At 43.4% G+C, this 15,247-nt stretch overlaps 1 protein-coding gene across 3 annotated transcripts in view; it reads left to right on the forward strand.

The window, feature by feature from the left end:
* The window catches only part of CLIP3 (CAP-Gly domain containing linker protein 3), a 63,984-nt gene extending 56,559 nt beyond the window's left edge, over positions 1-7,425 (forward strand). For all 3 annotated transcript variants that reach the window (XM_033956388.1, XM_033956385.1, XM_033956386.1), the window contains exons 13-14: positions 1,723-1,795; positions 6,114-7,425. In XM_033956388.1, coding sequence (XP_033812279.1) covers positions 1,723-1,795 — 73 coding nt within the window. In that variant the 3' untranslated portion in view covers positions 6,114-7,425. The remainder of the gene's footprint in view (positions 1-1,722; positions 1,796-6,113) is intronic.
* Positions 7,426-15,247: the final 7,822 nt, after the last annotated feature.

The raw sequence follows: 15,247 nt of genomic DNA on the forward strand, positions 1-15,247 counted from the left end.
TACCAAGGATGTGTATTTCATAAACATTTTTCAAGCTGTTTATCAGGGCACAGAGCAATGAAACTGTAAACAATTTAATCAACAGAACTGTTTAGTCTCAGGAACAACCAAGGCTGTAAGCATATCATTCCATTGCCAAGGATTTGATTCTATAGCAAAAACTCTGTTCTTATGACTAATATTCACAGCGTATGCAAAATTCTGCTTTTACAAAACTTTCATATGTATATTTTCTGAGGGGGGCCCCCAATCCTCACCTAGTCCCCATCAGTTACACCAGTGATCTCAGAGTCCCTCCTTGAGGGCAGCAATCCAGTCGGGTTTTCAGGATTTCCCCAATGACTATGCATTGAAAGCAGTGCATGAACATAAATTTCATGCATATTCATTGGGGAAATCCTGAAAACCCGACTGGATTGCTGCCCTCAAGGAGGGACTTTGAGACCCCTGAGTTACACTGACTTGACTTATAGTCTGCCTTAATCTTGCAGTTCTAAGGGAATTACACAAATTACACAATAAGGGAAAAGGATTGGGACTTATAGACCGCCTTTTTTATAGTTTTACAAACACACTCAAAGTGGTTTATATACAGGTACTTCAAGCATTTTCCCTGTCTGTCCTGTGGGATCACAATCTATCTAATGTACCTGGGGCAGTGGAGGATTAAGTGACTTACCCAAGGTCACAAGGAGCAGCGTGGGGCTTGAGCCCCCAACCTCAGGGTGCTGAGGCTGTAACTCTAACCTGTTGAAAACAAAAACAAAAAACTGTGGATACAGATGTTCTGGAGATAATTTATTAAACACCGACATATAAAAAACCATGAAAATTCAATTTAAAAAGTACAATAATAAAAAATACAGTGATAAAAATCCAACCGGACCCTACACAGTCCGTGTTTTGGCGAACACGCCTTCCTCAGGGGTCCAATGGTTTGCAAACTCACATATAGTCTATTGTCTTTAAACATGTGAGCAAAGAACACCGCAGACAAGCTGAAGTAGCAAAAAAATGTGAGGTTGCAAACCATTGGACCCCTGAGGAAGGCATGTTCGCCGAAACACGGAGCATGTAGGGTCCGGTTGGATTTTTATCACTGTATTTACCATTGAACTTTTTTAATTGAATTTTCATGTTTTTATATGTCAGTGTTTAATAAATTATCTCCAGAACATCTGTATCCACAGTTTTTTGTTTTTATTTTCATCGGTGGATTGTTTTCTCTGTGGATTATTGGGTCTCCCCATTTTTCTTTGTTGTGCTCTAACCACTGTACCACACTCTAATCATTTCCAGTGATATCACAATTTAGTACATATTATACAGCAGCATTAAAACTTCCTGACATATTTCCTGAATAATAAGGTTTTTATTTTCTTTCGGATTTCTCAAAGCCTCAAGGCATATTTCAGGTAATGTCCTTCCACCCTGTATATACCAGACCCTGACAATTTTAGCTGGGAGGAGAGGTAATTTTATGTCCACTTTTTACACATACCCCCCCCCCAAAAAAAAAAAAACCTCCCACAAATGACCTTAAGCTTCAGACAGCTCCCATAAGCCCCCTGAATATGAGATGTTACTTTGAAAGATATACCAGAAGCATTTTTTTTGAGTTCCGTTGTATAACTGTGCAACATTTCCAACCTAGTAGCTTAGTACAAGAAAGGAGATTCTGCAGTTTCTTGCCAAATTATCTCTTGTCATTTCCCCTTTTAGTGACACAACCAAAGCGAAACTTCACGGCAGTCAGGACTCCAAAAGATATTGCATCAGAAAACTCCATATCTAGGTAAGATTCAAGTTGGACAAGAACAACTATCACCTCGTACCCACCGTGAATTCAATGGCATAATAAGGAGGGGACGGGGGAGGGGCAGACTGCCCCAGGCACCATCTTGGTGGCGGCACCGGCCACCTCTCTGCCACACTTGCACCCTCCCTTCCCCATCTTCCCGTATCTCTTTAAAATTTTCACCAGCGCGAGCAACTGCTCGAGCCAGCCTGGCTCCCTCTGAAATCACTTCCGGGTCACGGGGCCATAAAGCGATGTCAGAGGAAAAGCCAATGCCAGCATGAGCAGCAGGCAGGAGAAGCTGCTCAAGCTGGCAAAGATTTAAAGAGGTATGGGGGTGGGAAGGGAGGGCGCAAGTGTGGCTTGGGGATGTGGAAAGAGCAGGGGATTGGCACAGAAAGAATGAAGAGGGAGTGGAGAGCAGGGTGCGGGGGAAGGGGGTGCCTCATACCCACATTACTTCACTGCCTAAGTCTATTTTTTATCTTCTTATTCTTATTTGTATTTGTGGTTGGTTTTGTTTGTTTATTTTTACTTATGCTAAGAAATGCAAGGTTATGCATTTAGGCTACAAAAACCAGAAGGAACAGTATAATTTAATGGGTGAAGAACCTAAGGGGCTCATAATCAAAAAAAACATTCAAAAAGTGGCCTAAATCGGTACTTGGAAGATCAAGAAGACAGATCGTCCAAGTACCGATAATCAAAGCTGGTTTTAGACGTATCTAAAACCAGCTTGGACCTTTACCCTGCCTCTAAACGCCTAGAGTGAAAGGCGTTTTTAGAGTAGGGGAAAGGGCAGGAGGTGGGCGGGAGATGGGCCGACCTAGACTTAGTTGTACAGCAAGTATAACCAAAACTTTAACAAGATTGCCCAGTCAGAACTTATACGTTTTGACTTAGACCAAGTCAAACAGGTATAAGTTTCGAAGAGGGGCTGCTGAGCTGATCGCGGCTGCCGCCTTCAGCTCAGCAGCCCCGGCAACCTGCCCACTCTCCACGGCAATGATTACGGCAGGAGAGATGTCTAATCTCTCCTGCCACGATCGCAATCCCCCCTGCCCCTGAACTGCCACAAACCGCAGCAGGAGAGATGCCCAATCTCTCCTGCCGGCACTCCAACCCTCCCAAAAATACCAGCAGGAGGGAGCCCAACCCCTCCTGCCGAGGCGCGAGCCCCCTCCCCCCCGACAATACCGGCAGGAGGAAGTCCAACCCCTTCTGCCGGAAAGTGACTTCCCACCCCCCTCAAATACAGGCAGGAGAGATCCCAGGCTCTCCTGCCCATGGTGCACCCCCCGCAACCCCCCCATTTGCCCCTCTGAACCCCCGAACAGCCCCCTCAACTTACTTTAAGTTGGATGGATGGACGGGCCCCAAGCCTGTCTGGCCAGTTGGCCCGCCATCCTCCGAATGGCGGGGCCTAGGGCCTGATTGGGCCAGGCACCTAAGGCCCCGCCCACAGGAGGGGCCATGGACACCTGGGCCAACCAGAATTGGCCCAGTTGCCTTAGGCCCCTCCTGTGGGCGGGGCCTTAGGCACATGGGCTGGCTGCGCCAGCTGGCATAAGATGAAGGGGATACTTTCAGAAGTAACCTCAGAACAACATTTTTTCACAGAAAGGGCAGTGAATGCTTGGAACGGTCTTCCATTGGAGGTGGTGGAGACAAAGAGTGTATCTAAGGGAGAGGATAGTGGATGGCATGGTTGGGCAAACTAGATAGGCCAATGAACTTTATCTGCCTTCATTTTTCTGTTTCTATATTTAAGGAACAGCACAAGATAAGTGGTGTTAATTATGACCACACTCCCTTTATTTCCAACTCCATGCTACTAGGCAGTGGTTTAGAGAGGGATGCTTGCATCCAGGATGAAGGCACATAGTATAGCCACTCTGTGCTCCTCGTCCCTAGCATAACTTTGCCTTGCGCACCCCCCCTCCTCTCATGCATCCTTCCTCTCACCCCCCCTTGTACCTCTTCAAATTTCACCAGTCATAAGCAGCATCTCTTACTCACTGCTCACACCAGATTCATTCTTCCTTCTGATGTCACTTCCTGGTCCCTGTGGACAGGAAATGATGGTAGGAGGGAAAGATGGTAAGTAGGAGATGCTTGGCTGGGAAAAGCAGAGGTGGCTGGAAGAAAGGATAATCAGGAAAAGTCACCAAAAGTCTTGATAAATGGCCCAATTTGGCTGGGTTTTGGCATGAATGTCTGCATCAGGGGTTCACCTTCTTCTTGAAAAAACTTTTTTTCTTAGTCTTACTAGGGCTGTTCTGCAGTTAGTTCCTGTGTGTAGTGCAGATGCTTTAGAGGTAAATTAAGCTCTGTATAAGGCAGTGTCTCTCAAACTGTGTGCCCCGAAGAGATTCCGGGTGTGTCTTGAGAGATTCCAGAACTTTAATTTTAAAAATTCCCTTCATAAGTATACATTAGAATAGATGACATGTACATCGCGTATGCAAGAGTCTGTCAATGTTATGAGCGTTTGTGTGCGTACGGATACAACTGACCAGACAAGCATCATTCTTTGATGCGATTGGTCCTTGAAAACTAATTTCAAGTAATTTTATTTTTATTTTTTATGAAGCAGTCATCCTAACTTGAGCAACAAAGCAATCGAGGCTTTGTTACTGTTTGGATCTTCTTATCTTTGCGAACTTGGATTTTCAGCTCTGACAGAAATTAAAAAAAAAAAAAAAGACAACAACTGCAGATGGTGGATGATGAAATGCGTGTTTGCTTGTCGACTATCGAGCCGTGTTTTGAGTTAATTTGCACTCAAAAAAACAAGCACATCCATTGCATTGATTATTAATCTATTCTGTCTACTTTAGTTTCACCGTTGTTACAATTACCCATATATAGCGGAAAAAACTTTAAATAAATAACTCTCAAATTTAATTTACCCATATATAGCGGAAAAAAAACTTTAAATAAATAACTCTCAAATTTAATTTTCAGTTGGTTTTGCAATTTTATAATTTCAACTATGTGCCGTGAAAAACATTTGCTCCGTTTAGTGTGCCAGAGGTAAAAAAGGTTTGAGAGACACTGGTATAAGGCATTGGAGAGAGCTAATGGAACCAGAAGGCAATGAATGAGAATAATCTTTTTTGAGGAGACCCCTGATGCAGGCATTCGTGCAGAAACCTGGTCAAGTTGCGTCATTTATTAGTAAAGACTTTTAGTGACTTTTCCTGATTGTCCTTTCTTCCAGCCACTTCTTATTTCCTCAGTGGGATTTCCATGTGTGGAGGAAGGGCTATGGCTCACTGGTTGAGCTGCTGCTTCTGCACCCAGAGTTTATGAGATCAAATCCTGGTGCTGTTCCTTGTGACCCTGGGCAAGTCACTTAATCCTCCAAGGCGGTTTACAAATATGCACATACATAATAGCTAAAACAGCACAAGAAAGGAACAAATCAACTAAAATTTAAATGTGCAGTAATTCCTTAAACAGGACAAATCAGACCCTATAAAAAAAGCATTGACATGCAATTGTGTTTTGAGGAGCTTCCTAAAAGTTCCTCTATCATCACATTTTCTCAAGGGCCCTACCAGTGAATTCCATAATGTCACTCTGGCACAACAGAAGGCCATTGCGCAAGTTTCAACATATTTTCGGATTAACATTAGCCTTTACAAAGCAGAATTTTTCAGAACGTAGTAGTCTTTTAGGCTGATAAGTAATCATCTTACTCTTAAAATCCTCTGGAATTATACCACACAAAAATTGATGACAAATCATTGCAACCTTGTGCTGAACTCTTAAGTGGCAACCAGTGCAATTTCTGAAGCCAAGGTGTAATGTGTTAATATTTTGGTGTTACTGAAATCAATCTGACAGCTGCATTTTGCCCTTTATTATGGTTTTAAAGCTTAAGAGAGAATTCACAAAAGGGCGCCAATGATCAGCATGTGGCAAATGCTAAAGATATCCAAAGGACTATAATGGGCATCTTTAGCATTTAGCGTCCACTAACACAGCAGTGCCCTTTGATGAATTCTTCCCTGAATGCTGATAACACAGCAGAAACCTCAAACAGCCTTCATTACCTTTGCCTATCCCCAAGAAGATACCATGTGTAGCTGTAGTCCCATCTCCAGAAGGCTTCAAGCTGCTGTTGTCCTTTGTGCAGTGTATGAATCAGTTTTCTGCATTTTCCTTCTGTCCTGCTGCCATCTTTGACTGGTCTGAGGAACAGGGAGCTTGCACCTGGAACCAGACACAGATCTCCTGCTAGCCAACACAGCCTATGAAAAGTTTTATGTCTTCTGGGGAAAACTATTTTTCTCTTTTTCTTCTATAGGTTACTCTTCTGCTGCTGGTTTCCCTGGATGCTGCGTGCAGAGATGCAGTCCTAATGGCGTCAAGCAACTCCCTGGCTCCTCCAGACTACCCTTGCTACCTTCCTCCAACCTTGAGTCAAAGACTGCTGCTCCAGTCCCATCCAGTCATTCCCACAGTCCTTGTGATTCCCCCCCCCCCCCCCAGTGCCTTGTACCGTACTGAGCACTCCCCAGTTTCTGCGAGAGGCTCTGCAATTGTTCCATTTCTTAAGGGCATAGAAATCAGTTCCTACACGTTATAAAGAGACCTCTCTTGTTCGGTCTGTCCTTCTGTTGCTATTTCCTGGTACACAAGGCAGGGTTTTGCTGCTAGTTCGTTATCTATGGTCTCTTACAAAATCATAAATATGTTGTTTTTCTTTTTAATTTTTTTTCCTTTGGTCCTTGATGATACTACTGCAAGTCATTTACAAAAAAAAAGGGAACAAATTTTCCATCTGCAAGACCAGCTTTTCAGAGGCTCCTTGCCTCACTTCTTCATTCAAGCTATCTTTAGATAAAGTAATTCAAAAATGGCTTTGAGAGAAACAGTGATGAACAGAGGGATATGTTCCCAAAAAAAGCTCTCACCCTGTAAAAAGAGATGAAAATGTAGGGGCCAGCGGGGGCTCCAAATTCTGCGGGAAACACACTAAATTTCTGTTTATTGATTTATTTTTATCTTCTTAGTGGACTTTCGCTTTGCCTCCATGTTAACTTCTTTAGAGGAAGATCTCCATCTATAATCAATTTACTTTCCCCATCTGCTGTTTGATTTTCTAACAACCTTGAGTATACAGCTGTCTCCATATTGTCAGGCCAATGTCTTCTGGATTTGCCACTGAGAAGCGAGTTCTTAAACGGTCATTCTTGTTTTTACAACACATGCTTTGTGCCATGGCAGGTACAGGGAAATCAAGTAGGGAGTAAGTCCACATCCGAAAGTTTTGCTAAAACCCTTAAAACAACAGCAGACTTTTTATTTATTTATTATAAAGTTGAAATGTCCCATGTATTTATACATCAAAGATTTTAAAACTGAAAAGGGCTGAAAGAAGAAAACCTTCAAATTGTGAAAATCATTTACCCCCTCTTTTACCAACGCATAGTGCGAGTTTTCGCACCGGCAGCAGCGGTAACTGCTCCGATGCTTATAGGAATTCTATAAGCGTCGGAGCAGTTACCGTCGTTGCTGGTGCTAAAACCCGTACTATGCATTCATAAAAGAGGGGGGTTAATGAATATAAGACAGCGGCAAATAGCAGTCTGTAGCAAAAAAAAAAAAAAAAAGCATCTTCTTGTGGTATCTTCATTCTCAAACTTGACAGCACCCCTGGTGCAATGGAACAGGTTTGCTATGTTTAGGTTAGCTTTTCCAGATCTGCCGCTGCTGAGTCAAACCAGTGGTCCATCGTGACCAGCAGTCCGCTCATGCGGCGGCCTTTAGGTCAAAGACCAGTGCCCTAACTGAGACTAGCCTTACTTGCGTACATTCTGGTTCAGCAGGAACTTGTCTAACTTTGTCTTGAATCCCTGGAGGGTGTTTTCCCCTATAACAGCCTCCGGAAGAGAGTTCCAGTTTTCTACCACTCTCTGGGTGAAGAAGTTCCTTGCATTTGTACAGAATCTATCCCCTTTTAACCTTAGAGAGTGCCCTCTCGTTCTTTCTACCAAACTTTATTCTCATTTACTCTTCATCTAAAGAACCTCTGAGTTGTACAGTAGTTGTACCATCACATAGCAAGGAGCTCTTTGATAAGAGCAACAGATAAATATCAGAATACTAGCCACACTAAAAATATGTTTTTATCTAAACCAGGGGTGTCCAACCTGCAGCCCTGTGAAGTATTTTGTGTGGCCCCGGTTGAGGGTGATGCAGTGTTTTCCTCTGCTGCCCCTGGGTGTTTACCATCTTGCCGGCTCCCTCCTCTGTCTTGTTGCAGCATTTGCGCAGCCCCAGAAACATTTTTTTCGGCCAATGCGGCCCAGGGAAGCCAAAAGGTTGGACACCCCTGATCTAAACGATGTCCTCTTAGCATCGTGCGCATCCACAAACACTTCTTCCAAGCTTTTCCTGTTCTTAGTGGCCCTAAAAAAATGTCTTCACCGGATTGATGGAACCAAGGTGTCTCTTGTCCTGCAATTTGTAAGTTGTTTGGTCTATAGGTTGCTCCTCTTGATTCCAGCTTGTACAGCACTGCATGCTTCCATCTATCCTATCGACACTGTACCTCTGGAAACTTAGCATGAGATAACTGGTATGCTGTTACATAGCCATTAATTATTTTTTTTAAATTGATTCTTGGTGTCTTGTTATGACAAGGTTTGTTTTCCTCACCTGTACTTCCATAAAATTATAACTTGCGATGTTAAAAAGTTTTTATTTTGAAATGGTTACTCACTGGAGAAAATTACTTAGCTCTAATTTTCATTAGGCAGTTTCCAGCTTTCAGTAGAAAATGTGATTGATTCATCTAGTGAAAAACTACAGCAAAAAAAAAAAAAAAGGAAAAAGCTTGTATAGCTGTGACACATTTATTACTGTAAAGTTTTAGCTTGAGTAAAACTCTGGAATTAACTATTTTTTATTTTCTTTCCTGCAGATAAAATCTCATGTAAGATTATGTAAATAAATTGTGGAGCTAAAAATAAATGCTATCATAAAAATTAATAGTTGAAACTGGTTTTTAATGCAATATAGGGCTCCTTTTACAAAGGTGCGCTAGCGTTTTTAGTGCGTGCTATTCTGCGCGTTAAGGCCCTAACGCACCTTTGTAAAAGGAGCCCATAGTGACTCTCAACCCATATGCTATAAAGCACTAGAAAGTGTGATGTCTGTCCTGACAGCCTACTACACTTCTCTCCTCTGAAGGAACACCAGCGTGATTCAGGTTGATTTGTCCTTTGCTATGGATTTATGGTTACCTCTTTGTCTGGTTCATGGGAGTGCATTTGATGGTCCTCTACAAGTGCTATAGGATATAGTTTCCTTCTCTTCTAGTGCAAATTCGCTTCAGCCCACCCCTCACCCCTGACAGAACTAACGTTTCATCTTCCTGCTGAGCTTAGCATGATGTTACTCTTCTCTGCAAGGGCCCAGCAGGAAATAGTTATCCTCATCCTCATGGGACCGCTGGATGACGGAGAGGGACCGCTGGATGACTGAGACAGGAAGGGAGTGGTGAAGGAGGAGAAAGAAGTGGCGGAAAGATTAAACATTTTCTTTTCGTCTGTATTTACAAAAGAGGAAACATCGAACATACCAGAACCTGAGCAAATCTTCAAAGGAGCCCAAACAGATAAACTAACATCCATGGAAGTAAGCCTTGAAGACATACGCAGGCAGTTAGAAAAATTAAAAACTACCAAATCCACCCAAGGGTTCTGAAAGAACTAAAGGAAGAAATAGTGGAACTACTACAGCAAGTTTGCAATCTATCCCTGAAAACAGGCGTGATCCCGGAGGATTGGAAGATAGCCCATGTTAAGCCCATCTTTAAAAAGGGATCAAGAGGTGACCCGTGGAACTACAAACCGGTGAGTATGACCTCGGTTCCGGGGAAAATGGCGGAAGCGCTGATAAAAGACAGCATCAATGAGCATTTTGAAAGAAATAAACTAACCACAAGCCAACATGGCTTCTGCAAGGGGAGATCGTGCCTAACGAACTTACTGCACTTCTTCGAAGGAATTAACAGACGGATGGACAAAGGGGACCCCATAGGCATCGTATATTTAGATTTCCAGAAAGCCTTTGATAAGGTACCCCATGAACGCCTACTTTGGAAACTGAAGAACCATGGGGTGGAAGGAGACGTATACAGATGGATCAGAAATTGGTTGGCGGGGAGGAAGCAGAGGGTAGGAGTGAAAGGCCACTACTCAGACTGCAGGAGGGTCAAAAGTGGTGTTCCGCAGGGGTCGGTGCTCGGACCACTGCTATTCAATATATTTATAAATGATATAGAAACAGGGACGAAGTGCGAAATAATAAAATTTGCAGACGACACCAAACTATTTAGTGCTGCTCGGACTAAGGAGGACTGCGAAGAATTACAAAGGGACTGAACAAGCTAGGGGAATGGGCGACGAGATGGCAGATGAAGTTCAATGTAGAGAAATGTAAAGTATTGCATGTGGGAAGCAGAAACCCGAGGTACAGCTATACGATGGGAGGTATGTTATTGACAGGACTTGGGGGTAATAGTGGACAAGACAATGAAGCCGTCTGCATAGTGCGCAGCGGCCGCTAAGAGAGCGAATAGAATGCTGGGTATAATCAAGAAGGGTATTACAACTAGAACAAAAGAAGTTATCCTGCCATTGTATCGGGCAATGGTGCGTCCGCATCTGGAGTACTGCGTCCAATACTGGTCACCGTACCTTAAGAAGGATATGGCGATACTCGAGAGGGTTCAGAGGAGAGCGACACATTTGATAAAGGGTATGGAAAACCTTTCATACACTGAGAGACTGGAGAAACTGTGGCTCTTTTCCTTGGAGAAGAGGAGAATTAGAGGGGATATGATAGAGACTTACAAGATCATGAAGGGCATAGAGAAAGTGGAGAGGGACAGATTCTTCAAATTTTCGAAAGCTACAAGAACAAGAGGGAATTCGGAAAAGCTGAAAGGGGACAGATTCAAAACCAATACTAGGAAGTTTTTCTTCACCCAGTGGGTAGTGGAAATAACATGTGAAATAACATCTGGAATGAGCTTCCAGAGGGCGTGATAGGACAGAGTACGGTATTAGGGTTTAAGAAGGAATTGGATAATTTTATGAAGGAAAAGGGGATAGAGGGGTATAGATAGAGGACTACTACACAGGTCCTGGACATGTTGGGCTGCCGCCGCGAGCGGGACTGCTGGGCACGATGGACCTCTGGTCTGACCCAGCAGAAGCACTTCTTATGTTCATCCTCTTCTGGGCTTGGAGGGATTTTCTCTGCCTGGCTTGGAAGTAACATGCTGAGGGTGCTGCAAGGCAGGAAGAGGGTGGGAATAAAAAGGAGTTAGAGGTGTTGGGCAGAAAAGGGTGGGAGAGAGGGAGTAAGGCAGTGGTCTCAAACTCAAACCCTTAATGGGGCCACATTTTGGATTTGTAGGTACTTGGAGGGCCGCAAAAAAAAAAAAGTTAATGTCTTATTAAAGAATGGACAACTTTGCATGAGGTAAAACTCTTTTATAGTTTATAATCTTTCCTTTAACAGTTAAAGGAAATATTTATAAACTATAAAGAGTTTTACCTTATGCAAAATTGTCATCTAACTATTTTTTCTGCGGCCCTCCAAGTACCCTATTTTTTCTGCGGCCTTCACATTTAAAGTTTCATATCTTTCCTTTCTCAAAACTGACGCATTTCAATCACTATATTGAAAATAAAATCATTTTCCCTACCTTTTGTTGGCTGGTGACTTTATTTTTTCTGTGCCTTTTTTAACTATGTTTCCAGGGCCTTCTTGTCCTTTTAATGTTTTTCTCTCCATCTTCACTTTGTGCTTTGCATCCATTCTTTGGCATTAACTTAATATTCAATTTTTTATGCTTTCTTTTCAAAATCTACGTTTCCATGTCTTACCTTCCCTTCTATCTCTCTCTTCTTCCGTCCCTATTTCCATGGTCTGACATCTCTTTCTTTCCTTTCTCTCCCTCCCTCCTTCCTTCCTTTTCCCCTGGTCTGGCATCTGTCTCCTTCTCTCCCCCAACTTTTTATTTTTTTCACCTTTCCCCCTTCTTTCTTTCTCTTTCTCTTCCATGCCCCCTTTCTTTCTATATGTCTGTCTATCTTCCTCTCTCTCTCCGTGCCCCCTTTCTTTCTTTTTTTCTTTCTCCATGCTCTTTCTTTCTTTGTCTTTCTCCATTGCCCCTTTCTGTCTGTGTCCCGTCTCCCATCTTTCTTTCTGTCTCCCTGTCCCCCCTTTCTTTATTTCTCCCTGCCCACCCCCAAGTCCCCACCATTGGGGAACAGGCCGCCACCGCCGCAATACGGGAACAGGCCAGCGCCGAAGTCTTAGCTCTCCTGCTTATCTCTCCCCAGCGCGGGGCCGACCAATTTTCACCACCCGATGTCAATTCTGCCATCTGAGAGGAAGTTCTGGGCCAGCCAGGCAGCGATTGGCTGGCCCGGAACTTCCTCTCCAACGTTAGAATTGACGTCGGGTGGCGAGAACTGATCGGTCTCCGCGCTGGGGAAGATAAGCAGGAGAAGCTAAGACCTCAGTGCTGGCTCTGTTCCCCGATTGCGGTGGCTTGGGGGAGGGGCAGTGAAAAGGGAAGGGAAGCAGGATGGGGACCCCTGCTTTTAGGCGAGCCGCGAGCCATTTTCCAGCATCTCTCCAGAGACGCAAGTCAATTACAGCAGTCGCATGTCTGTACATGATTGTCCTCTCCACAATCTGAAACTTGTGAAGTGGAGAGGACAGATCGCAGGCCGCAAAACCTAGAAACAGAGTATGACGGCAGAAATAGGGCCATCGGCTCAAACACGTCTGCCCCCACTCAAAAGAACCCTCCCTTAAAAGAACACTCCCTCTAAGCAATTCCCCCGAGTGAAACCCACATGTTTATCCCATCGTTTCTTGAAGTTGAGCCTTGTTGCTGGCCTCAACTACCTGACGTGGAAGGCCATTCCAACGGTCAACCACTTCTTTTGGTGAAGAAGTACTTTCCTGATGTCACCGTGAAATCTCCCACCCTTGAGTTTGAGCGGATGCCCTCTTGTTGCCGTAGGACCCGTAAGGATATCTTCCTCCACCTCGGTACGGCCTGTAAGATATTTGAACGTCTCTATCATGGAGGGCCACATGCGGTGAGTTTGAGACCACTGGAGTAAGGGATCTGCTGGGCATGGAGAGGGAGAGAGGGGATCAGGGTCTCTTTGGCAGGGAGGAGGTAAAGGTCTGTTGGAAAGGGAGAGGAATATGGGAAGAGGGGGATCAGGCAAAAAAATTTGTGGAGTGCTATGGGATAAGAAAATAAGAAATCTTACAGCTTAGACAACACAAAATCTATATATATATATAAAATCGGAGGTATGTATGTGTGTGTGTATGTGCCGCGATCACGCAAAAACGGCTTGACCGATTTGAACGAAACTTGGTATGCAGATCCCTCACTACCTGGGATGATATGTTCTGGGGGTCTCGCGGCCCACCTGCACACGTGGGCGGAGCTACAAAAATAAAATCAGATTTCACCCATTCATGTCAATGGAAAAAATGTAAAAAGCTGCCATTCTCACAGTAATTCAAAAACGGCTTGACCGATTTGAACAAAAATTGGTATGCAGATCCCTCACTACCTGTGGTGATATGTTCTGGGGGTCTCGCGGCCCACCTGCACACGTGGGCGGAGCTACAAACAGAAAATCGGATTTCACCCATTCATGTCAATGGAAAAAATGTAAAACGCTGCCATTCTCACAGTAATTCAAAAACGGCTTGACCGATTTGAACGAAACTTGGTATGCAGATCCCTCACTACCTGGGGTGATATGTTCTGGGTGTCTCCCGGCCCCCTGCACACGTGGGCGGAGCTACAAACAGAAAATCAGATTTCACCCATTCATGTCAATGGAAAAAATGTAAAAAGCTGCCATTCTCACAGTAATTCACAATCGGCTTGAACGATTTGAACGAAACTTGGTATGCAGATCCCTCACTACCTGGGGTGATATGTTCTGGGTGTCTCCCGGCCCCCCTGCACACATGGGCGGAGCTACAAACAGAAAATCAGATTTCACCCATTCATGTCAATGGAAAAAATGTAAAAAGCTGCCATTCTCACTGTGACCAATTTGGACGAAACTTGGTATGCAGATCCCTCACTACCTGGGGTGATATGTTCTGGGGGTCTCGCAGCCCACCTGCACACGTGGGCGGAGCTACAAACAGAAAATCAGATTTCACCCATTCATGTCAATGGAAAAAATGTAAAAAGCTGCCATTCTCACTGTGACCAATTTGGACGAAACTTGGTATGAAGATCCCTCACTACCTGGGGTGATATGTTCTGGGGGTCTCATGGCCCACAACTCTATTTTGCTTGCTCAAGGGTGGGTTCAGCCAAGAATTTATATGTTCTTGCTCCAGGAGGTGAAACTAAAATTGTTGTTTATAATCACGTTTTACGTTAGTTGTATTGTATTCATTTTGTCAAATATTTCACTTTATAATTTGAATATTGTACTTTTTATTAAGCTGTAAAAAATACTTTCATTCACCACTATAAAGTATCTTTATTTGAATCCATTTACAGTGTTATTGCTATAATTAAATACCCGTGCAACGCCGGGGCATCAGCTAGTATGTACTAAATAAGAAACCTTCAAATTTCACTTTTGGAGATCTGATTTTCCCCGATTAATGGCGCATAAGATGCACGCCATATTTTAAGCTTATTTTGAGGGGAAAAAAGTGCATCCTATACTCTGGCAAATACGGTATATCCCGGTATAACTATATCCCAGTCATGGTTCTCCGTGAAACCACGTCTCTGTGATCTCTGCTAAATCAATATGCAATAGAAATCCACCGTGTCAGATATTTTCTTGACAGTGTAACCTAATAGTAATAATAAGTATGAAATATCCAGCATCCCATCTCCTCCCTCTTCAAAACAAAACAAAAATCACTTCTTAAGTCCTATGTATGAAAGTTGATATGTATTTCCCAAAAAAGGTCTATTTAGAAAAATAAATAAATAATTATCTTTCCAGGAATCTAAAATGATGCCCACAGATATTGAAATTGATGTTTCCCCTTGCAATGTATATTTTACATTCTCTTTTGTTTTTTGCTTTATTTAAGGCCCCTTTTACAAAGAGGCAGTAGCAATTCACGTGCAGCAAATGCAACATAGCCAGTTCAGTCCCAGGGTGGAAGAGAGGTGGGCTGCAACATTTTCATTTGGGGCTGGTGACAGACGTAGAGACCAATTAGGGAGATTTCTCTCCAATCTACAGCATACAGTTGTTTAATTAAAGCAAAACCATGTTATCTATCAAATTAAACCCATGCACAAAATAAATCTACGAGAAATATATTTTCTGTGTGTGTGCAGAGGAGACAGTTTATTCAGCCAGCCTGTTTTTTTAACCTCCAAATGCCACAAAG

The sequence above is a fragment of the Geotrypetes seraphini genome, chromosome 8, assembly GCF_902459505.1.
Source record: "Geotrypetes seraphini chromosome 8, aGeoSer1.1, whole genome shotgun sequence".
Classification (NCBI taxonomy): Eukaryota; Metazoa; Chordata; class Amphibia; order Gymnophiona; family Dermophiidae; genus Geotrypetes; species Geotrypetes seraphini.